This window comes from Sceloporus undulatus, chromosome 6 (genome assembly GCF_019175285.1).
Source record: "Sceloporus undulatus isolate JIND9_A2432 ecotype Alabama chromosome 6, SceUnd_v1.1, whole genome shotgun sequence".
NCBI lineage: Eukaryota > Metazoa > Chordata > Lepidosauria > Squamata > Phrynosomatidae > Sceloporus > Sceloporus undulatus.
The window spans coordinates 149,684,955-149,706,300 of NC_056527.1; the positions used below are offsets into that span (position 1 = coordinate 149,684,955).

General features: G+C 42.2%; 1 protein-coding gene across 13 annotated transcripts in view; it reads right to left on the bottom strand.

The window, feature by feature from the left end:
• The window catches only part of TJP1 (tight junction protein 1), a 249,808-nt gene that overhangs the window by 99,173 nt on the left and 129,289 nt on the right, over positions 1 to 21,346 (bottom strand). Inside the window, exon 1 of one of the 13 annotated variants that reach the window (XM_042475445.1) lies at positions 20,416 to 20,948. The exons of 11 other annotated variants lie outside the window; for them this stretch is intronic. In XM_042475445.1, the coding sequence (XP_042331379.1) occupies positions 20,416 to 20,457 (42 nt within the window). In that variant the 5' untranslated portion in view covers positions 20,458 to 20,948. Of the gene's footprint in view, positions 1 to 19,027; positions 19,174 to 20,415; positions 20,949 to 21,346 lie in introns of those variants that run through there. One more of the 13 variants, XM_042475448.1, reaches the window with a different exon arrangement.

Genomic DNA, 21,346 nt, shown 5'->3' on the forward strand with positions numbered 1-21,346 from the left:
TACATGGGACTACACACACCACACACACACACACACCCACACAGAGCAGAAAGAGCTACATAATGGACTACACACAAACAGAGAGAGAAGAGGAGAAGATATAAAAGACCCTGGACTACACAGAGAGAGAGAGAGAGAAGAGAGGAGAGAGAGGAGAGAGGAGAGAGCAGACAAATATGGACACCACACACACAAACACACAAGAGAGAGGAGCAGCGAGAGAGAGAGCGCAGAACCATACCTGGAACACACACACACAGAGCGAGAGGAGAGAGACGCAGGATACCTACATGGACTCCACACAACACCACAGAGAGGCAGTACCTACATGGACTACACACCCACACACACACCACACCGAGAGCGAGCAGATACATACATGGACTACACACACACACACACACACACACACAGACGAGAGCGAGACGAGAAGGGAGAAAGAGAGAGAGAGAGAGAGAGAGAGAGATTTGCTGAACATGAACAAAGATTTGCTAAATTTAAGAAAATCATAGCATCTCTCCTGGGCCTCCTGTCAAAATTGATACCTTTACACCTACTTTACACTAGATACTGACATGTCCACAAATTTCTTTCATGCGTGAAGCCTGGTTGCATTTCTTTTTAAATCGTGATTTATAATCCAGTATTCCATGAAATCATGACCAAGAGAGTTAATGCTTTAAACCTCTCAAATCCCGCAACCTCAATCAGCAATTACATCAGAACTTTCTAACAAAAGGAATCCCACTTGCCCTCGGCAATTAATCACATTTAGTTAATAAAGCCCTAGTTCCCAACAATCTGAGCTGCCTAAGGACAGTCCTCCAGCCCCAAATTAAGGTTTGCCTATTGGATTTCAATAGCCAACAAAAAGTATCTTCAGTGTAATATACTCCCTTGCCACTGGTTTCCATTGACTAAATACAAATGGGCCTTCCAGACCAATGAAACCAGTCCTACAATCAAATAAAAAATCAAATAAAATTGCTTTCCATTTCTAGCCTTAGATGGAAGGAAGGAAGGAAGGAAGGAAGGAAGGAAGGAAGGAAAGCAGTATCTTCTGTGGTCCTGTTATATTTCACAAATCTTTAAGCCTGGAACAAAGACACTTCCGCACAACTCAACATTATTCGAGTCACCCATTTTAATTATTTTGGAGTATTTTTAAACCTGCTTTTCTCAAGTTGTTGAACTTCTCAAAGCAGGGAATAAATTAAGAGTCACAGTATAGAGGCAATCAGAGAAATAAAGTTTAAAATACAGTATAAAGGGGGGCTAGAAAATGGGCAGAGCAGCTGCAGACAGGGGCTTTGGGGGAGGCTCATTCATGGGTCGCTGTGTAAAGAACACAAAAATAAATTTGAAACTGGAAGGTGGAAGGTTGAGTAGAAAATATAGAGGCAGTGTGGCATAGTGGTGTGAGTGTTGGACTAGGACACTGGGAGACCAGGGTTTGAATCCTTGCTTGGCCATGGAAACATACTGGGCGACTTTGGTCAAGTCACACTCTCTCAGCTTCAGAGGAAGGCAAGGGCAAACCTGCTCTGGACAAATCCTGCCAAGAAGAGCCAGTGATAAGCTTGGCTTAGGGTCGACGTAAGTCAGAAATGACATGAAGGCACACAGCAAGAAGAAAATACGGCCCAAAACCAAGAGGACACTAATGAGAGAAGAATGAGAGTGAAGTCTTCTTTTCATTTTACAGACAGCACACTGGCAATAAAAAGCTATCCATCTACTGTATGTACTCATGTACAAGTCTAGAAATGTCAGTTAAAAATTGCCCCCAAAATCCTGAGTCAACTTATCCATGGATCAATATAAGTAAAGTACTTTAACTCTTATTTATGTATGTGTATATATATACATATATGTATATCTAACTATCCCCTGGTGAATGAAAAAAGTTTCATCTACCCTAGAAGAATTGACACCCTTCTACACTCTCATCCATCCAGCCTTTAGTATGAACACAAATAGTTATTATGTCTGTAGGTTGTTGGCATTGTTTTCCTTTGCTTTGTCCTTTACAGCCTTCATTACATGCCCCCAAGTTTTACCCTCAACTTATCCACGAGTCATATCAAAAGCCTTAATTTTGGCCCCAAAACCTGCCCTCGACGTATAGTCAGGTATATATGATGGGTCTCAAAGGAGCTGAAAAACATACATCTTACAGAAACACTCCAAAGATCTCATAACACGGCCATCTCTAAAGCTACCAAACAAGTATTTGGACATTTTCACAGCAGCTGGACTTCCAAGAAACACAAAATACAAGAAGGTGGAGCTTTGGAAAGCAGTCCCAGGAAGAGACTAGCGCCGAATAATACTAGGAAAAGAGTACCATCAGACCCTGTACATAATAAAGTCCTAAATGACACCATTTTGGGCTCTGTTCATTTTTCTTCCAAGTAATATATATGAGACTTGTATTTTATTATATATAATAATACTATATATAAAATGTGTGTGTGTGTATGTATACACACACATTTTAATCCCTAAAGCTCAGACACTGTGCACAAAAGACAATGTCTGAAAACAGTGTCCCTCGCTTGCCTTTCTGCACTGTCACTCCATCAGAACAAAGCTAACATAAGCCACTGTGTTATGAAACCAGGCCTTTTCTAAAAAATATATCCTAGGTCAACATTTTCCCTTGATGCACACACACACACACACACACACACACACACACACAGCTTGGCGACAACAACCCAGTTCTCACCATGCTTGCAGCAGTGCAAAACACACACACACAACTCCATGCTAAGAATCTGCAAGCTATCTGATCAGCCAAGATTGGCATTTCTTTTGTGCCGTGAAAGAAAAAGTGAATGGAATGGCCCCACTCTCTCAGGAGTGTGAGTTACTTTTCTTCCCTGGACAAAGGCTCAGATCCTACTTGTTCAAAATTAGGTTGCAAGTCAGGTTGCTTTTGAGTATTTTTATTTTTGCATAGCCCAATACAAACCGTATCATCTACTGTTTCCCAAAAGTCTCCTACAGAAAACTAATTCGGGCCTCTTGAAGTGTGGCTAAAATAGAAGTTTAAATGCCAAGCAGATAAGCAAAGCTTTAGAAAGCACTATTTTTAATTTTCTTGAGGGTTTGTATTTCCAGTTTCGTGGCTTTATTTGTTCCACAGCAGAATCGATGGACCCCTGGTTGCAGTTAATAATTCTGTGCAAAAAAATAATAATCCCAAAGCAGTCTATAATGTTCATAGTAAAAAAATAACAACCACAGAACAAAATCCGTATCAAGTAATAAAAACCATAAATAGCGGTAAAATAAATAAATAACACAGCTGTAAAGTAAATCCTAAATGCTAACTGACTAGACTAGTGACCACGGAAAAAAGCAGGTCTTGGAGCAAATGGGTCTCATTTTAGAAAAGGCCACCAGGCAAGCATAGTAGGAGGCGGCAACATGGGGTTCACAGATCAACCACAAATGTGTCGGACTACAACTCCTATCAAGAGTCAGGGTGGTATAGTAGTTTTAGTGTTGGACTAAGACTCTGGAGACCAGGGTTCAAATCCCTGCTCAGCCATGAATATCCACTGCAAGTTGCATGCTCTCAGCCTCAAGAGGATGGCAATGGCAAACCCCCTCTGAAGAAACATGCCAAGAAAACCCCATGAAACATGCCATAACTCTTAAACAACTTTAAGGCACACGACAACAACAACAGCAACCAACTCCTATAACTTGCACCCAGTATGCTCCTTGGCAATGAGAGTTTTAGGCTCAAGTGGTTCCCAAACTTTCATCCTCCAGATGTTTTGGACTTCAGATCCCAGAATTCCAGACCGTTGGCCACTTTGGCGGTGGCTTCTGGGATCTGAAATCCAAAACACCTGGAAGACTCAAGAATCACTAAACAGTCCAGAGCACACCAGGATAGGAAAGGAGGCCACAAATGGCATCCGCATGGTCATGGCCTCCTAGTTCCTTCCAAAATGCTTATCTTTATGAACTTTGCAACAATTTGCAAACACACAAGGAAATCAGAGCACCACATTTATCCAAGGCTAGATGAAAGCCTGCTTGGCTACATAAGCCTATAAGTATGCAGTTTGCTAAGTAAAATGGTGCTTGTTCGGTCCTATCTGTGCACAATCCTCCAAGCGTTGTATCCAAATAGTTTTCTTTGCTTGCTTAGAGACAAGATGTAGCTGGGGCTGTTCTCAGGAAAGACAACATCCTGCACTTTATCTCTCCCTTGGCCTCCACATCCCCATTTCAATCCAGTAGAAAAAGGGATATATAACCTTCACCCACGGCTTTTGCAACTGTTTCCCATTGTCCTTTCAACCTTGGAAAAACAAGCATCCTTCGAGAAACAATTCAAGGTTTTGTTTGCCAGAACTTTTACACTGCTTTGGCTCCTGGATAACAGCTGCCCCGACCCAGGAGAGAAGGAAAGGGTTTTTTAACCAAATATAACCCCCTGAGTGTTTAATAGGAAAGCATGGCCTGAAGCAGGGATGGTCTCTGCAGGACAAAATTTGGACGAAACTGGCATCTCCTCCAGGGATGTACTAGCTGCAATTCTGCAGTTCCTGCTTCGCTGGAAGCAATGTCGCTTCCAGATCTGTAATTGCACCACTGCAGCCTCTGGAAAAGGTTACGAGAGGCTTGCAAAAGAAGAACGCAGCCACAAGCATTAACTAAATTAAGTTGAACCAGAGGGGGACCTCCGAGGAAGAGGCAAAGGGGAGTATATACACACACACAACCTTGAACTTGCCAGTCTTTGCTCATACGGTTTCTTTAGGCTGGGAGGAAACCCATGCAAAGTCACTAAAAGTGCATCATCTGCACTGTAGAAATAACACAGTTTGATACCATTTTAATTGCTGTGGCTCCATGCTAGGAATCTTGGAGTTTGTAGTTTGGCAAGGCCACCAGCACTCTTTGGTAGAGAAGGCGAAAGATCTTGTGAAACTGCCAAATCCAAGATTTCGTAAGATGGAGCCCAGCCTTCAAAGTGGTGGCAAACTTCATTATTTCTACATTGTGTTTGTTGTTTGCCATCAAGTCGTTTCCAACTAAGCAAGGTGACCTTATCATGAGGTTTCTTGCAGATGGTCCAGAGGAGCTTTGCCACTGCTTTCCCTGAGGCTGAATGTGTGACTTCCCACGATCATCCAGTGGGTTTCATGGCTCAGCTGGGAATCAAACCCTGGTCCCAGAGTCAAGTCCAACATGCAAACCACTACACCATGCCATTACATTATACGTGGGCCCTTGTTATACATGGGTTTTGGTTCCAGATCCCCATGGATAAAAATCTGTGTTGCTCAAGTCCCATTAATATAATGCATAGCAAATGGTCCCTTATAAAAAATGGAAAATCAAGGTTTGATATTTGAAATTTATATATATATATTTATATTTTCAACTGTGGTGCTGAATCCATGAATAAAAATCGTGTATAAGAAAAGAAGGGCCAACTGTACTTACATTACCAAAATCATGTCTATTTATACTTTGTAAGGATTACCATGCGAACACACATGATTTGCTGTATATAGTGTTGTGTTGCTTTCCAGTTGTTTCTGACTTATGGTGACTCTAAGGCAACCCTACCATGGGTTTTCTTGGCAAGTTTCTTCAGAGGCGACTGTCATTGCCAAATTCTGAGGCTGAGAGAGTGTTTACTTGCCCAAGGGCACCCAGTGGGTTTACATGGCGAGCCTGGATTTGAACCTGATCTCCCGTGTCCTAGTCCAACACTCAAACACTACACTGTGCTGGCTGTTTTTATGCAAATGTTATTTTAATTCAGTATGTTGGACACTTTTCCGCCTCTCTCTGCTACATCATAGGTGATTTTTTCTTTTTCCCAGCCATGTTCCATAGACCCAGATGCCATAACCACAGGAGGACAGGCACCATAAAATGTAGGACGTTTGAGAAAATGTGTGCTTACAAAAAAATTTAAAAACACTTGTGGACATAAAAATGGCCTGCATGGAAATCGGCAATAATATATCGATACTATTTAAACGGTTACATAACATTGTGTGCTCTTAGTACAAATAACTAGTAATTTTAATTTAAATGTTAATTAATTAAAATTATTAATTCAATTTAATTTAAAATTTTTTTTTTGTTACGGAGGCAACTGTGGCTGCAAAAGTTTCAAATGTTTTAATACCATTTCGTAAGATGGTAATTTGGTGGCTCAAACCTGTATATACGGTTGTTCGAAAAACTCTACGTGCCACTTCTTGGTCAAGCTCAAATGGGGGGACATTTTGGGCAGAAGGGTTGAAATTTAGGACAGCCTGGAAAGGACGTCCTGGGGTCACCCTGGCCATAGAGAACGGAGATATGGTAAACAGAAAATTCCTCCAAAAATTTAGTAGTACACTATTTGCAAAGTGAAATGTCTTTCAACTCCTTTCCAAAGTCTCCACCCAATCCACATTTGAAACCAGGGACAGGAAGATCCTGAAGTTCAACGTAATCACAGTTTCTTGCAAACTCCACTGACTCACAAATTTGTTTGCCAGTCGATGACTGGCTGGACAGGCGTTCCAGTGAATCACATGGGCGGCTGAAGCAGCCTGAAACAATGGGTGGCAATCCACGCAACATCCCCCTCCTTGCCCTTCTGAGCCATAAAAAAAAACCTGGATAACTTGAATTCCTTTTTGGTTATCAGCTGGACAGGAGCAGGAAAAGGTCTCAAAGCTGCAAGGCTACAGAGGCTTACCTGGAAGTTTGCCCCTGAGCTGAGCAGGACTTACTTCTAGAAATGTTGCAGCATTTTGGGTAGCAAAATTGGTGTGCAGCAAAGCTGTGACACCTGGGCTCTTGTACGGCTTGAAATATATATACTATTAGATAGATTAGATTAGTAGATAGATAGTAGATTTATTATTTTGGTATCCTGGTTGGTCCTGGAAGCGATCCAATGGATACCAAGGATCTACTATACCTGTTAAAACTATCAATTCCAAAAAGTGAGCTTGCCATTTTTATAAGGGTACCATTTCACCATGCATTTTATGGGACTTGAGCATCCATGGTTTGGTATCCATGGGGGGTCTAGAACAAACAATGGTCTTTTTAAAATATATCGTTCCAAAAAACCAAGCTTGATTCTGCCATTTTAATAAGGGGCATAATTTTACATAGACGCCCGTGTGTGTGTAGTGTATCAAGTGTTAGACTCTGAGACCAGGGCTCGAATCCCAGTTTGGCCTTGAAAGCCACTGGGTGACATTGGACAACCACTCTTTGAGGATGGCAATGGCAAACTCCCTTGAAGGAATTTGCGGAAAAACCCCAGGGATAGGTTCATAGGATCACCATAAGTCTGAAACGACTTGAGCCACACAGCAACAACAATTTACTATGCTGTTGCATTCAAGGGACTTGAGCCACTGATTTTGGGATCTGGAACCAAACTCCGCTGATACCAAGGGCCATTGTACAGGATTCTTCCTTGGTTTTGCTACAACAAACAACCATGGCTACTCCACATCATGCTTGGACATTCCTTGCTTTCTTATCATGCCACTTTTCTTCCACACCTCAGACACACAATCTTTCCTGCCTCTTCCTCCACGTATCCAGGCCTCCATATTCTATGGCTACAAAGTTCAACACAAAAATCTTAAATCACCTTTCCTTTAAAAGAAAAACCAAACGACTGGTAGCATTCTGCCAGTGGCATCCTCCTGCAATCCTCTACAATGGCGAAGAAAGTGTGGCGTAGTGGTTTGTGTGTTTGTCTAACTCTGGAGACAAGGTTCAATTCCTGCTCAGCCATGAAACCCATGGGTGACCTTGTGCAAGTCACACTCTCTAGCTCCGGGGGAAGCAATAGGAAACCTCCTCTGAACAAATCTTGCCAAGAAAAACTCCATGATAGGTTCACTTTAGGATCGCCTCTATGTCAGAAATTACTTGAAGCACACAAAAACAACAACAATTCAATGTACCTAGAAGGCATTCGGTTATGGAGGTATTGTACCTGAAACAGCAAACTATGTTTTCTGAAAAATGTGTGGATTGGAGACTTCCGGAGTAAAAGAAAAACATTCCGGAAAATATGGAGGGGTAGCTGTGTTGGCCTTTAACAAATACAGACAAGATCCTCAGTGATACTTTATTGGCCAACTGAAATGCACAATATACTGCTTTGAAAACTTGCAACAGTATATTGTGCATTTGGTTGGCCAATAAAGGTACCCAATGGATTTCCAGAAAATGTTTTATTGCCCTGAACCAAGGATGAACATGCTAAGAATGGGACGATTCTTTTGGCATCCTGGTTTCTACTTTGATTGAGGTTCCTGCATGGCAGAGGTTGGACTGGTGGCCCTTGCGGTCTCTTCCAACTTCAACGTTCTATGATTCTTGATTCTAAGTGGCTTTTTCAGTGTTCAGGGACAAAACTTACATACATACTTGGAAGCTTTCAGCCAAACCTTTTGGAGCCAATCTCATCTCTCCCCGAAGAGTGACCGATTTAATACTATGCTCAAATATTTGCTAAACAGAACTTTTTTATGTCCTTTCTGATTACTTCCCCTTAAACCCCTTCCCATTGCTTAATTTATATTTCAAACAAATCAGTTTTTATGGAAACTTTTATTAGAACATTATTTTATTAGGACATTATAAACATTTGCATGTTGTGAATAAGGGGCTATGGCATGAGAACTGTTGATTACTAAATTCAGAAGGCTACAATCTGGTATGATCTGCTGTGGTTCAACTAATCTACTTCCAACATTTTTATTTCTTTTTCTATTAAGGTTATAACTGTACCTCCAATTCCACTATCAAAGAAAATATGCACTTCTGTAGAAGCGCTTGGCCACGCTGGATTCATTGCCGATAATGAATGTAAAGAATTTAATAAAACAGCGTGGGTTTCTAAAATGCATTTCCCCCCTGGAAAATATTAACTCCTGTGTTGGAAACTTTAGTCCCACATTCCTGCACCAAAAGAGGATTATTCCATGAATAAAAAAGCGTATTGATGGCAATCACACTAATCAAAACAGGACTAACCAATTTACTGGAAACAATATAAACTGTACTGTACATATTCAACAACTTATTATAAACCACCCGGGGAGGAAAAAGTTCTGAAGACAGATATACATTTGCAATAAAAACTGTCAGCCGCGAGTAGCAATTAAGTGTTTCAAAATATGGGATTTTTAGTTTCTCCAAACATTTAAACCTTTCTCCACAACAATGCAAGAGTCAATTTAATTGTACACGTGCTTAAAACTAATTTTTGTTTAAAGCAGCTTTTACTTTTGTGTATTAATAAAAATGAAGCTGAAGTCATGGAAAAAGGACTGTGGTAAGCTCTTAATAGCAAACACTTTACACTAATTACTGAAAACACAGTCATGGAATATGATATTAGTCACTGCACTAAAAACACAATAAAGTAGGAAGTCTAATGCAAGTGAAGCCAAAAAACGTTGGGTCTACAGGAAATTTTCAGCTCCCAGAAGGCTCCAGCGATCTTAGCCAACAGCCAGGAATTCTGGGAGATGAAGTCCAAAAATTTGGGAACCACTGGTCTACTGCAAAATACAGTCGGCCCTTGGTATCCACTGAGGTTTGATTCCATTTCCAGGACCCCCAGTAGAGACCAAAATTGGTGGATGCTCAAGTCCCATTAAATACAAGGGCATAGAAATGGTGCTCCTTTATATAAAACAATAAAATCAAGAGTTTGCGGTTTGGAATTTATATAGATTTTTGAATATTTTCATATCGTGGATAAGGCACTGTACAAATACGTAGCCTGATCAGCCATGACACAATACAAAGACCGCTAGTAACAAACAAGAGTCCCAAGATGTCAACATCACAATGACACTGTTTGACTGTCAACTGCCACTCCATACAGAATATTCTACGTACCCATCTCTTTCTGCCGTTTTGATTGTTGATTGTCTTAATAAGGGGATGTTATTTTACTGTTATAAGGATTTTAACTGTTCTGTGGGTGGGAGGGGAAATGGGTTTATTTTATACTGCTTGTATTTTTACTCCTATTGTACGCTGCCTCGATCCTGATGGAGAGGTGGGCTATAAACATATTAGTAGTAGTAGTAGTAGCCTTTTGCTAGCAATACACTGCAGTTATTGAAGTCAAACCTTATCCCTCTCTTCGAAGACACTGGTTCAACAAGGATCCAAGGGGACCCAGTTCTCAACAGACATGTTTGTGGCTCCACTGAGAATGAGGCTCACAAATGTTGTGTCCTACAGCTCACATTTTTTGGAATATTTTCAAGCCGTGGATGCTTGAATCCATGGATTCAGAGGGCTGGCAGTATACAGCAATATGTTTGCCGTTGCTTCCAATTCCACAGGGAGCACATAATCCAAAAAGGTCGAAGTTCTCTTCCAGGGCCAAAGCAAAACAAGTATTTCAGTCTTGCCCCCGTTTGACATAGTAGAAAGATGTCATTTCCTCCACTTGCCAAATTTTGTGCCAGATGACAGGAGGAAGTGTGTGGGAGTTGTCAAATAAGCTTTTGGGAGGACATGTCAACCTACGTTTTAATAAACCTGCATTGTCTTTCCGCTCTCTCTCTGCCCAGGAAACTGGTTAAGCATACATGTTTGGAGGTTTGTGCAACCTTTTTACACATACAAGCAAACTAAAACAATGCTCTTTTTTAAGAAAGGGGTTGTATTTGTTTTGGGAAATCTTTCACTACATGTCACCCAAAGGTATTTGACACAGGAATGCAGGGCTAAACATTCACAAAAACAGGAATGGCAAGGAAAGGGCAGAGCAGGTTTCCCCATTAGAAAGGCAGCAACCATAATGCATACAGTTGAAGAGGATAAAAAGCAATTTAAAAAAAACAACAATACAACTAAAACAATAAAAGTAGTATAGCACCCTTTTAAAGGCCCTTTAACAAATACCTTTAGTTTTCAAATGCCTATCTGAATAAAAGTCTTTGACTGTTGATGGAAGGAATGCAAACAGGAGAGACGATATGCCAACCTATTGTTCCATCTGACCAAATGCAAAGATCTGCAATTTGGTGAAGTATCCGGACCTCTTTAGCAGAAAATTCAAAGTCCCGCATCAAACCACAGATCCCATAATTCTATGGGATGAAGCCATGATAATGGAAGGGGGTCTCAAGCTGATAATTGTATCATGCAGATATTGTACAAGTTGAGTCTCCTCCTTTTCTGAAATGCTTGGGACCAGATGGATTTCACCATTTTTTGGATTCTGGAATATTTGTATATGCATAACCTTGGAGTTGGGACCCAGGACTAAACACAAAATTAAGCTATATTGCATATATGCATGATACACATATCCTGAAGGTAATTTTATATTCAATATTTTAAATAATTTTGTGCATGAAATCAAGTTTATGTACACTGAACCATCACAAAGCAAAGGTGTCTTAGATCAAATGTGGAGCATGTTGGAATATTTGGATTTCAGCATTACAGGTAAAGGAGACCCAGCCTACACTGTAAGACTCCTACTAGATGCTTCTCTAGAAGGTGGCACTGATGGGATCCACTCAGGATTCACTGAAGGTTGCACTGACCAACTGTTGCAACCAATTCAGATCATTATTGCCTCCAGTGATCCACCCACAGCATCCCAATAGATTCTTGCCACCTCCACACAGTCAGTCAATACAAATTACTTTCATGTATGTACTGGACAGGATGGGAATTTGAGACCTAAAAGGTGCCACCTCCCATAACAAAATGTAGAGGAGATCTTGTAGCACCTTTGAGACTAACTGAAAGAAAGAGTGCAGGATCATACAGTGTGTGTGTGCGCGCGCGTGCGCATACACACACACTTCCATGCCAGCATTCTCTGAAGATGCCAGCCACAGATGCTGGCGAAACTAAGGAATAAACTCTTCTAGAACATGGCCACATGGCCTGAAAAACCCACAAAAAACTATGGATGCCGGCCATGAAAGCCTTCGGCTTCCCATTGAACGAAAGAAGTTGGCAGCATGAGCTTTTGTAGACAGACTTTTAGGTCTACAAAAGCTCATGCTGCCAATGTCTTTCTTCCAGTTAGTCTCAAAGGTGCTGCAAGGTCTCTCTACATACTGATTCTACAGACAAATACAGCTATATCTTTGAACATCGCACAACAGGTATCACAAAGCAGCCATTTTTCAATCCAAACTTGAAAAAATTATTAAGACCTGGCCTCTCTATTGCACTCATGGATTCAGCCTGTTTACTTCATACACATCATAAGAAGAAGGCATTACTCACTAGAAAAGACAATAATGCTTGAAAAGGCAGAAGGCCACAGGAGAAGAGGAAGACTGCATACCAGATGGACAGACTAAATCAACGGTTTCCAAGATTTGGTTCTCCAGATATTTTGGACTTCAGTTTCCAGGATTCTTGTTGGCCAAACTGGGTGAGGCTTCTGGAAGTTGGAAGTCCAAAAATACCTGGAAGACCAAAGTTTGGCATTCACTGGACTAAATCGAGGAAGACACAGCCTTGGTGCCTTGGAGGTATCTGATTCCCAGGGTCATCATGAGTTGAGGTCAACTGCAAGGCAGTTAACAACAACAACAAATGGAGTAAGCATTTACTAGACTGTGATGATGGAGTAACAGTGTGGTTGAATGGGTTCTGAGCACACCTTGGCCATATTTCCGAAACACTTTGTCTACAAGGCAAAGATAATGAGTACACACACATCATTTCCACCACATTGTAAAATACCTGCCTTCACTCTAAGATCACTCAGAGGTTTACCTTGTGATGGCACAGGATAAAAAAGTTCATGCAACCCGGAGGCAGATACCAATCTGGCAAACAATTACAGGAAAGAGGAAAAGATACCCGTAGGAAAAGACTTTAGTTTTATTTAGCATCTTTCGCGTGTACCTCTCAGAATAGAGGTAGACTGGAAAGCCTCTTTGGTGGGGCAGACGGAGCTTACAGGTTCAACAGCGCCTGTTCTTGTTCTAGTTACCTACATTTCAAGAAATGCACAACCGCATGACCTACAGAAGGTACAAAATTGGCAAACTGGAGAAATGCTACATGTGTATAAAAAGCATCCTTGAATTACATTTTTGCACAACAGCATGACATACAGAAGGTACAAAGTTAGCAAGCTGAAGAATTCTTCAACCTAATTATGTGCATATAAAAAACATCCTTGAACTGCATTTTGCATAATATGAAAAACACCAAAACTTCAATAGCAACCTTTATTCCTATTGCACCACAACACAGACTTGTAATTCAATTGCCTAGACTTCTAAGTGAAGGAGGGGAAAGCTAGCAATCTTTGATTCCTACCAAGTAAGCAGAATGGAGTATTAATTACTAGGCTTCCACTCCTCTTGCAATGCATATATCATCCTTTTCACGTTCTAAAATATTCAAGCAGTTAGCATATTCAGGCCCTCCAATACATTCTCCTCATACTAAATGCATTAAGCAAAAACATGGTAATCACCGCTCACAGGAAGGAAATTTCAATCAGAAAATCAACCCAAGCTAATAGTTTTCTCTGCACAGGCAAGCAACCTGAGCTAAGTACTGTTTTCTGATACATCTGCGGAGATGTTGTTTTCTGAAAGAAGGAAACAGGATGATCACATTTCTTTTAAGATTTCTGGAGACTGATATCTTGGCAATTTCTAAAATGATTCTTTTCAGATGTTTGGTTAATCTGGACTTGCTGTCATTGCAAAATTATGTCCAAAACAACTTTGTTCCTAATTTTGGAATTGGTAGGGAAGCCACCATGGATGAGGAATCCAACCTTCCCAACCAAGTTGGCACATATGGATATTGTATTTCAACAGCACCCAATCTGTATTTTGGAGAGAAAACAATTTTACTAATGTAATTTGGAGGAGAAACATAGTTATATCACCAGCTAGTTCTTTTTATTACTATTTACCATCTCAAATGCATCTGCAAGACTGTCACTGGCACCCATTTCTTGGCATCTAATAATCCAGTCCTCTCCCTGTTGCCAAAAGTCTTTTTTCACCACTTTCATTCCATGTGATATTTCCCCTTTTCCTCCTCTACTTCAAAAAAAGCCAATAAGGCTGCATTCCACACTGCAGAAATAATCTAGTTTGACACCACTTTTACTGCCACGGTTCAATGCTAGGGAATTCTGGAAACTGTAGTATGGTGAGATACTTCGCTTTCTCTGTCAGAGAGCTCTGGGGCCACAACAAACTACAAACCCGAGAAATCCACAGCACTGAGACACAACAAACTACAGTTCCCAGAACCCCATAGCATTGAGTCCTGGCAGTTAAAGCAGTGTCAAACTGGATTATTTCAGTATTAGTATGAAAATCTTTGAAAAGCTCAAAGTACAATCCTCTTTGCATTAGCATCTCAAAACATTTCATCAGCAATTCAGACTGCAACAGCTAGTACCCATAAAACAACACAACATGAGCAACACTCCTATAGGCACATGGTTGTGGTGGTGGGCCTTCGAGTCCTTTCTGATTTATGGGGACCCTAAGATGAACGTATTGGCAGAGTTTATTCAGAGGGGATTTGTTATTGCCTTCCTCTAAGGCTAAGAGAGTGTAACTTGCCCAAGGTTACCCAGTGAGTTTCCAATGGCCCAGCAAGGACTTGAACCCTGGTCTCCCAGTGTGCTAGTCCAATGCTCAAAGCCATTACCATGCGCCACATCCAATGTTAATTCGGGAACCTATGTAATTATTCACTTCACCATGTATACGAATGAAAGCCTTACCAAGTTAATAATTAAATTTCACAACAATGAAAGCTCACACCTCATCTGATTAACTTTTCACACTTAATACAAAAGTAGTTTCCCCATTGAACCACTCCAACATGGGAGGGCAGTAACCCTGACGGGCAATAATATGGACTATCTTCCTAAAACATGATCTCACCAGGAAAACATCCGCACTTTTTAAAGGAAGTTGTGTGTTGTGCGGTAATCGTTGGTTAACTCCTATACAGCTACACTATTCCACATGAAAGAAATAAATTGAAGCCCACTTTCCCCAAAACTAGCTCTGCCAGGTTTGCAAAATACTGTAGCAATAAGAGACAGTCAACATTTAGGGAATGCAGGGCTGAAAATCAGGGGAAAGAATCAATACTAATAGCACTCAACAATTAGAAATGGAAGTGAGATTAGAGAGATAACAGGCATTAAGGACCGTTAGGGAGGAAGCCAATGTATCTGTTATGCTGTTGCTTCTTAAATTTGCAATCTTTTAGGTGTTATGTATTGGTTTCTATTGTTTGGTTATTGTATATTTAGTTATTTTCTATTGTGATTTATTGTGTTTCTACTGTCTATTTTTGCTATGTATTTAACTCAATGAGTTTTGCTTTTTAAAAAATGTATATAATTGCTGTCCACTGTATCAATATATAATTTTTAAAAAAGAAAAACCTCTTAGTAAGTGAGTGTTACTCAAATACCAAATGAAAGTATTAATTCCAGCTAACCTAGTCATGTGCCTCTTTATAAAATTAGCACGTTGTCCACATCCATAATTATTTCTGCTTTTATGAAGGGTTCGCACCCAAAAATACGGGAATTTTTGGCAACCAGTTCATCCCTTATAATAAGGGACACCTGGCAATGCTGCCCCAAACAGACTGGAACATATTTTAAAAATGTTAAAATAATCAATTCTTGATGTTTAACCTTCGGCATTATGCCCTCATGTTCACTCATCACCACTCTGTACAGTAAAGCAATGAAAGTATTAATAATAGTAATAATAATAATATATTGCTATTGTGAGAAGGACTGGTAACAATGCATTGAAACCAAATTCATACCCACTATTTTACCTTGTGGATGAGTTTTTAAAAATCTTATAACCCTATTCTCTTATCGGAAGCATGGTTTGAGCGTTGGATTATGACTCTGGAGACCAGGGTTTGAATCTCCTTTCAACCATGGAAACCCACTGGGTGACTTTGGGCAAGTCACACTGTCTCAGCCTCAGGGGAAAGCAATGGTAATCCCCTTCTGAACAAACTCTGCAAAGAAAATCCTGTTCGCTTTAGTATAACCACAAGTCGAAAATGACTTGAACGCACACAGCAGCAACAACAACAACCATTTCTCTCATCGCTGGATGAAAAACAGGAAGAGCGCAGAACATTCCTTATTTCAGAACAATGGGTGACACTGAGTCCCAAAGAGACCACTATCTTTGTACGCAAGATCGCAGTTACAAAAGCTATTATGTGCGCTGCTCTTTCAAAGCAAAAAGGTAAAACAAAACATCTGATTAAAATACCCAATTTTCATTTATATGTAATTAATATTCCAACGCTCACAATCTGTTGTCCTTGGAGACTTGCTGAGAGGTATTTCAAGTTTCTAGGCATCACTGTTTTTAAGTGCTTACTATGGGATTCCCTCCCACCCTCCATACATGCCTGCTTTTAGCAAAGCAGGGTTGCAAACATGCTGATTTCCAATAGAAATCTTGTTTATCGATCCCCGATACTACAAATCATGAAAGGTAGCATGAAATGAACACATTTGGCAGAAGGAGTAGGGCACTATTTTAGTGCTTGTCAGAACGGATGACATTTTTTAAAAATGTGAAAAAAACAGGAGAGTTGCATGAATATTTTTGTTAAGGCTTTTTTTGCGGGAGCCTGTGCATCACACTCTCTGCAAGCCCCATAAAGTTTTTAAAATAAGCTTGAGAAACTCTGTGTTTATTGAGAAATGAGTAGTTTTCATGAAAGCCAGCGACACCTTCTCTGTAGGGCCAAGGATCTATGCCAAGCAGCGATGCTATTGCATTACTGCAGTAACAACACAGCTCAGGTGTAAGCGCATACGGAAAGATGACATCAGACCGAAACTACACGGTTTCACCGGAGAGTGACCACTTTACTCGAGCCACACATTCCCTCAATGCACCAGCAGACCTGAAACAATACACAAAATGACACGCCTACAAGAACCAGGATGAGCATTTTACAGTTCCAGGAAGAGGGAAATGAATCCTCTGTGTTCATGCCTTCAGAAAAAAGTGTTTCCAGCTGTACCTAGGAAGGATTTCATGCACAAGGAGAGACTTGTTGAACATCAGGACTCTCCGCCTCTCCCTCCCGGCCCCAGGCGAAAACACACACGGAGTACACAGTCGAGGAAGGTCAGAGTACACACCCCATGCGCAACATGCACCTGTACCATACATACCACACGCCTCCAGAGCAGGTGGAGTCTCTCTCTTCAGCTGGGAGCACCACCCAAAACATGAAGCCAGCAGCAGCTGATTCAGAGGGAGTTGCTGAGAAATCCTGTCTGTCAGGAACTTCAAAACCTGCTCTTTCAGTTTCAGGAATTCCGAATGTCAAATTCCTGAGAAAGGACACGTCCCTTTGGAGTAAACCAAAATACACCCCACTTTCCAAACACACACACACACACACACACAACCCACGTGCCTGAAAAACTATTTCCATTCACACCCTGGATTAAAAACACAGAAACAACACACACATTATCTGGGAATTAATCCGCTCTCAAAGCATGCTCTGTTGCAACAGAACTGCAATATAATTGTCAAACTCCTCCAGCAAAAGTACCAGAGACTTGTCTTATTTTAAAACCACACTGGGAAGGAGGTTTCCTCCCCAAGAAATCCAATTTCAAAGTGAGATGGTTGGCAAATTAAAGGGCAGAATCCTAGCCACCTATTACCACCCTGTTTCATTTTACAATTGTATAAGAAGCTGCAAAGCTAAAGGCTGCAAAATCCTACATACAGACTTGGCTGGGAGTAAATGCCACTGAGAGCAATGCAAACCTGCCTTATCCAGAATGCTTGGGCCCAGAGATGTTTTGGATTTTGGAATATTTGCATATACGTTAATATAATGGAAATGGAACCAAGCCAAAACACGAAACTCAAATGTTTCCTACACACCTTATACACATAGCTGGAAGGTAATTTTATACAGTATTTTTAATAGTTTTGGGCATGAAACCAAGTGTGTGTACACTGAATCCTCAGTCACCCAGGTGAATAATTTTGGAATACAGTATTTCAGTTTTTTGGAATTGCTGAAAAGGGAGATTTAACCAGGTCTAAATAAACAGGGTCACTGTCCTGTAAACTTCCAGGGAATGAGCTTTCCCATACAAACCTTGTGGGGCTTACTTCTGAGAAAACATGCCCTGGATTTAGCTACCAAAGTACCATCCTAAACATGTTCATTCTCAGGTGATAGACCCCACTGTATCCTGGTAGAGTTGGCCTGGATTGAACAGGCTCAAATTCAAGTTGCCTTGGTTCACTCTTTGAAAACATGCAAAAATAAAGCCTGAACTGCCTTCCACAAAGGAAAGAACCCTCCAGATATCTAAAACCAAACCATATTCTCTGTTTTCCTCCACCTTCTACCACATTCAACAAAGCCATATGCACATTCTCATGCCTCTAGGCACCAACCCTTGGTCCAACAGGTCTGTTGTAAGCAAAGGGTCTTTATATGAGTTTTAAGCATCCATCTATCACTCAGACCTGAAGAGAGTGACTCACTCAACCTCCACTACCAACAAATACCCCCAAACTGCCCCCTAGGCATGTGCCGTAAAGTCTGGACTTTTAAATCCTTGTTTAAATGCATCTTGTGGCTGTTAGACAAAGTTTCCCAGGATCTACAAAGAACAGCAGGACTTTTTCCACAACAAAAGCAAAAAGAAGACAATAGAAAAGGGGGGAGGATATCTGGGAAGGGGGTCACAAGCTCAATTACAGTAGCAATAGGAAAGAAAATGGGTTGGGGGCTTCAAGGGGGGATAGCCCAAGCTTTAACCCCACAAGTCCCCCCTCCAAAACAAAAATACTCTACTACTGTATCAATATGCAAAGGGATCTTGTAGTGCCTTTGAGAGTAACTGAAAGGAAGAAGCTACCAGTTTCTTTCTTTCAGTTAGTCTCCCAAGGTGCTGCAAGATCCCTTTTTGTAAACTGATTTCCCAAAATCATACCAGAATTTTCCTTTCAGTTAGACTTCAAAGGTGCTACAAGATCCCTTTCCATACTGACGTCCCAAAAAAGAAGCTACCAGATTCTTTCTTGCAGTTACTCAAAAGGCAGGCCAAAGATCCCTTTCCATACTGGTTTTCCAGTTAATCTGAAAGGTGCTCCAAGATCCCTTGGCAGAATGATTCCCCAAAAAGAAACTCCCATCTTCTTTCTTGCGGTTAGGTCTCCAAAGGTCCTCCAAGATCCCTTTCCATACTAGGTTTCCAGTTAGTCTCAAAGGTGCTCCAAGATCCTTTTACATCCTGACTTCCCAGAAAGAAACTCCCAGCTTCTAACAGTTCAGACTCAAAATGTGCTCTACGATCCCTTTCCATACTGGTTTTCCAGTTAGGCTCAAAGGTCTTCCAAGATCCCTCTGCATCCTGGTTCCCCCAAAAGAAACTCCCAGCTTTCTTCTTCCAGTTGGGTCTCCAAAAGTCCTCCAAGATCCCTTTCGATCCTGATTTCCCAGAAAGAAACTCTCAGCTTATAACAATTCTGACTCAAAATGGGCATCCTGGTTCATCTCCCAGTTCATCTCAACAGCTCCTCCAAGATCCCTCTGCATCCTGGTTCCCCAAAAAGAAACTCCCTGCTTCTTTCAGTTACGCTCCAAAGGTACTACAAGATCCCTTTGCCGACTGGGTTCCCAGGGAACCCTGACTTCCCAGAAAGAAACTCCCAGCTTCTCACAGTTCAGACTCAAAAATGTGGAGACTGTGTTCATCTGCACAACTCCTCCAAGCTCCTCTGCATTCTGGTTCCCCCCCAAAAGAAACTCAGCTTTTCTCTTCCAGCTGAGTCTCCAAAGGTCCCCCAAGATCACTTTCCCTCCTGCTTCCCCAGATTCCTTGTTCCAAAGCCCTAAAAGGACCTTGTTCTGTGTGCCTTGGAAGCCTCCTCCTGGCCCCAAAGTGTGTGGGGCAGAACACTCCCCACAACCAGATCCCTTGCCAACCAAAGGCACCAAAGCCAGGTCCTTTCCTTTCCTTTGGCGCACCAAGGACCCCCTTCTCTCTTCCCAATGGGGCGCCTTGCTCCCAAACCCTGGGACCCTGGGGCCCCCTTCCCCTTGAAGCAAAGCCCCTTCTGCCCCACAACCCCCCTTTCCCCCCCATCAGCCTTTCCTCACCCCCCAACCCCCCCCCCCCCCTCACAAGCCCAAGCCCTCCAGGGCGCACAGCAGACTCCAGCCAAGTTGGAGAGGGGAAGGGGGCACCTGGGAAAAGGGGGTCTCCTTTCAAACCGGGGGTCCCTCGGGGGCCCAGCCCTGGCCCCAGCCTCCTTGGGGGTCCGGGGCTTCAAGTGTGGGGCCCCTTTCCCCCCTGGGGGCCTTTTATCCCCGGCTTACCTTGCTGGAAACAGTCGCGGCAGCAGCTGCTCGGGCGGACATTTTGTTTCCTTTCCAAGAGGAGGAGGAAGAGGAGGAGGAGGAGGGGAGAAAGAAAAAGAGGGGAAGGGGGAAGAGGAAAGAAAGAAAGAAGAAAAGGAGGAGAGGAAAGGAGGGAGGGGGAGGGAGGCCTTTCTCCTCCTCCTCCTCCTCCTCCTTTTCTTCCTTCCTCTCTCTTTTCTTCCTCCTCCAAAAAGGATGGAGAGCTGGGTCCCCCCCTGTTTCCTCTCCAAACTTTGCGCCTCTTAAGGCGCCTCTGCCTCCAGCAGCAGCAGCTGCCCCAAGAACATGATTTCCCAGGGAAGAAAAGGAGGGATTAAAAAAAGGAAAAGGAAGAATAAACAAGAAGAAAGGCAAAAGTCCAAGGGAGGCTGGAGCAAAGGGGGCACTCCCAAGCCAAGGAGCCCCAAAGGATGCCTGGAGAGTGGTCCTCCTCCTCTTAGTCCTCCTCCTCCTCCTCCTCCTCCTGGGCCCTCCTTTGCCCAGCTTGCTCTCGGCTAGCCCTGCCTCCCTTCCTCCCTCGCCTGCCCTCCTCCTTCCTCCCTTCCAGCCCCAGCCACTGGCTTGCTTGCTTGGGAGCTCCCATTCCCTCGCCTTCCCAGAGGGGAGGATGCAAAGCCCAGCCTAGCTAAGCCCAGAGATTCAGATCCCTCCAAAAGGGATGAGGAAGGTGTGTGTGTGTGTGTGTTGGGGGGGTTGCCTTTTTCTTTGGCACAGGTTTGGAATTGCAAGATAAGGGGGGGAAAGCAATGCAATGCACACCCAAAAAGAAGCACCAAGCAGGAGGACTGTTGGCAGGAAAGCCCCCTTTGCAAAGCATGGATACACATATATATATATATACACACACAGGTATGTATGCTCAAGAGAAAGCCCCCATTGGAAGGCAAAG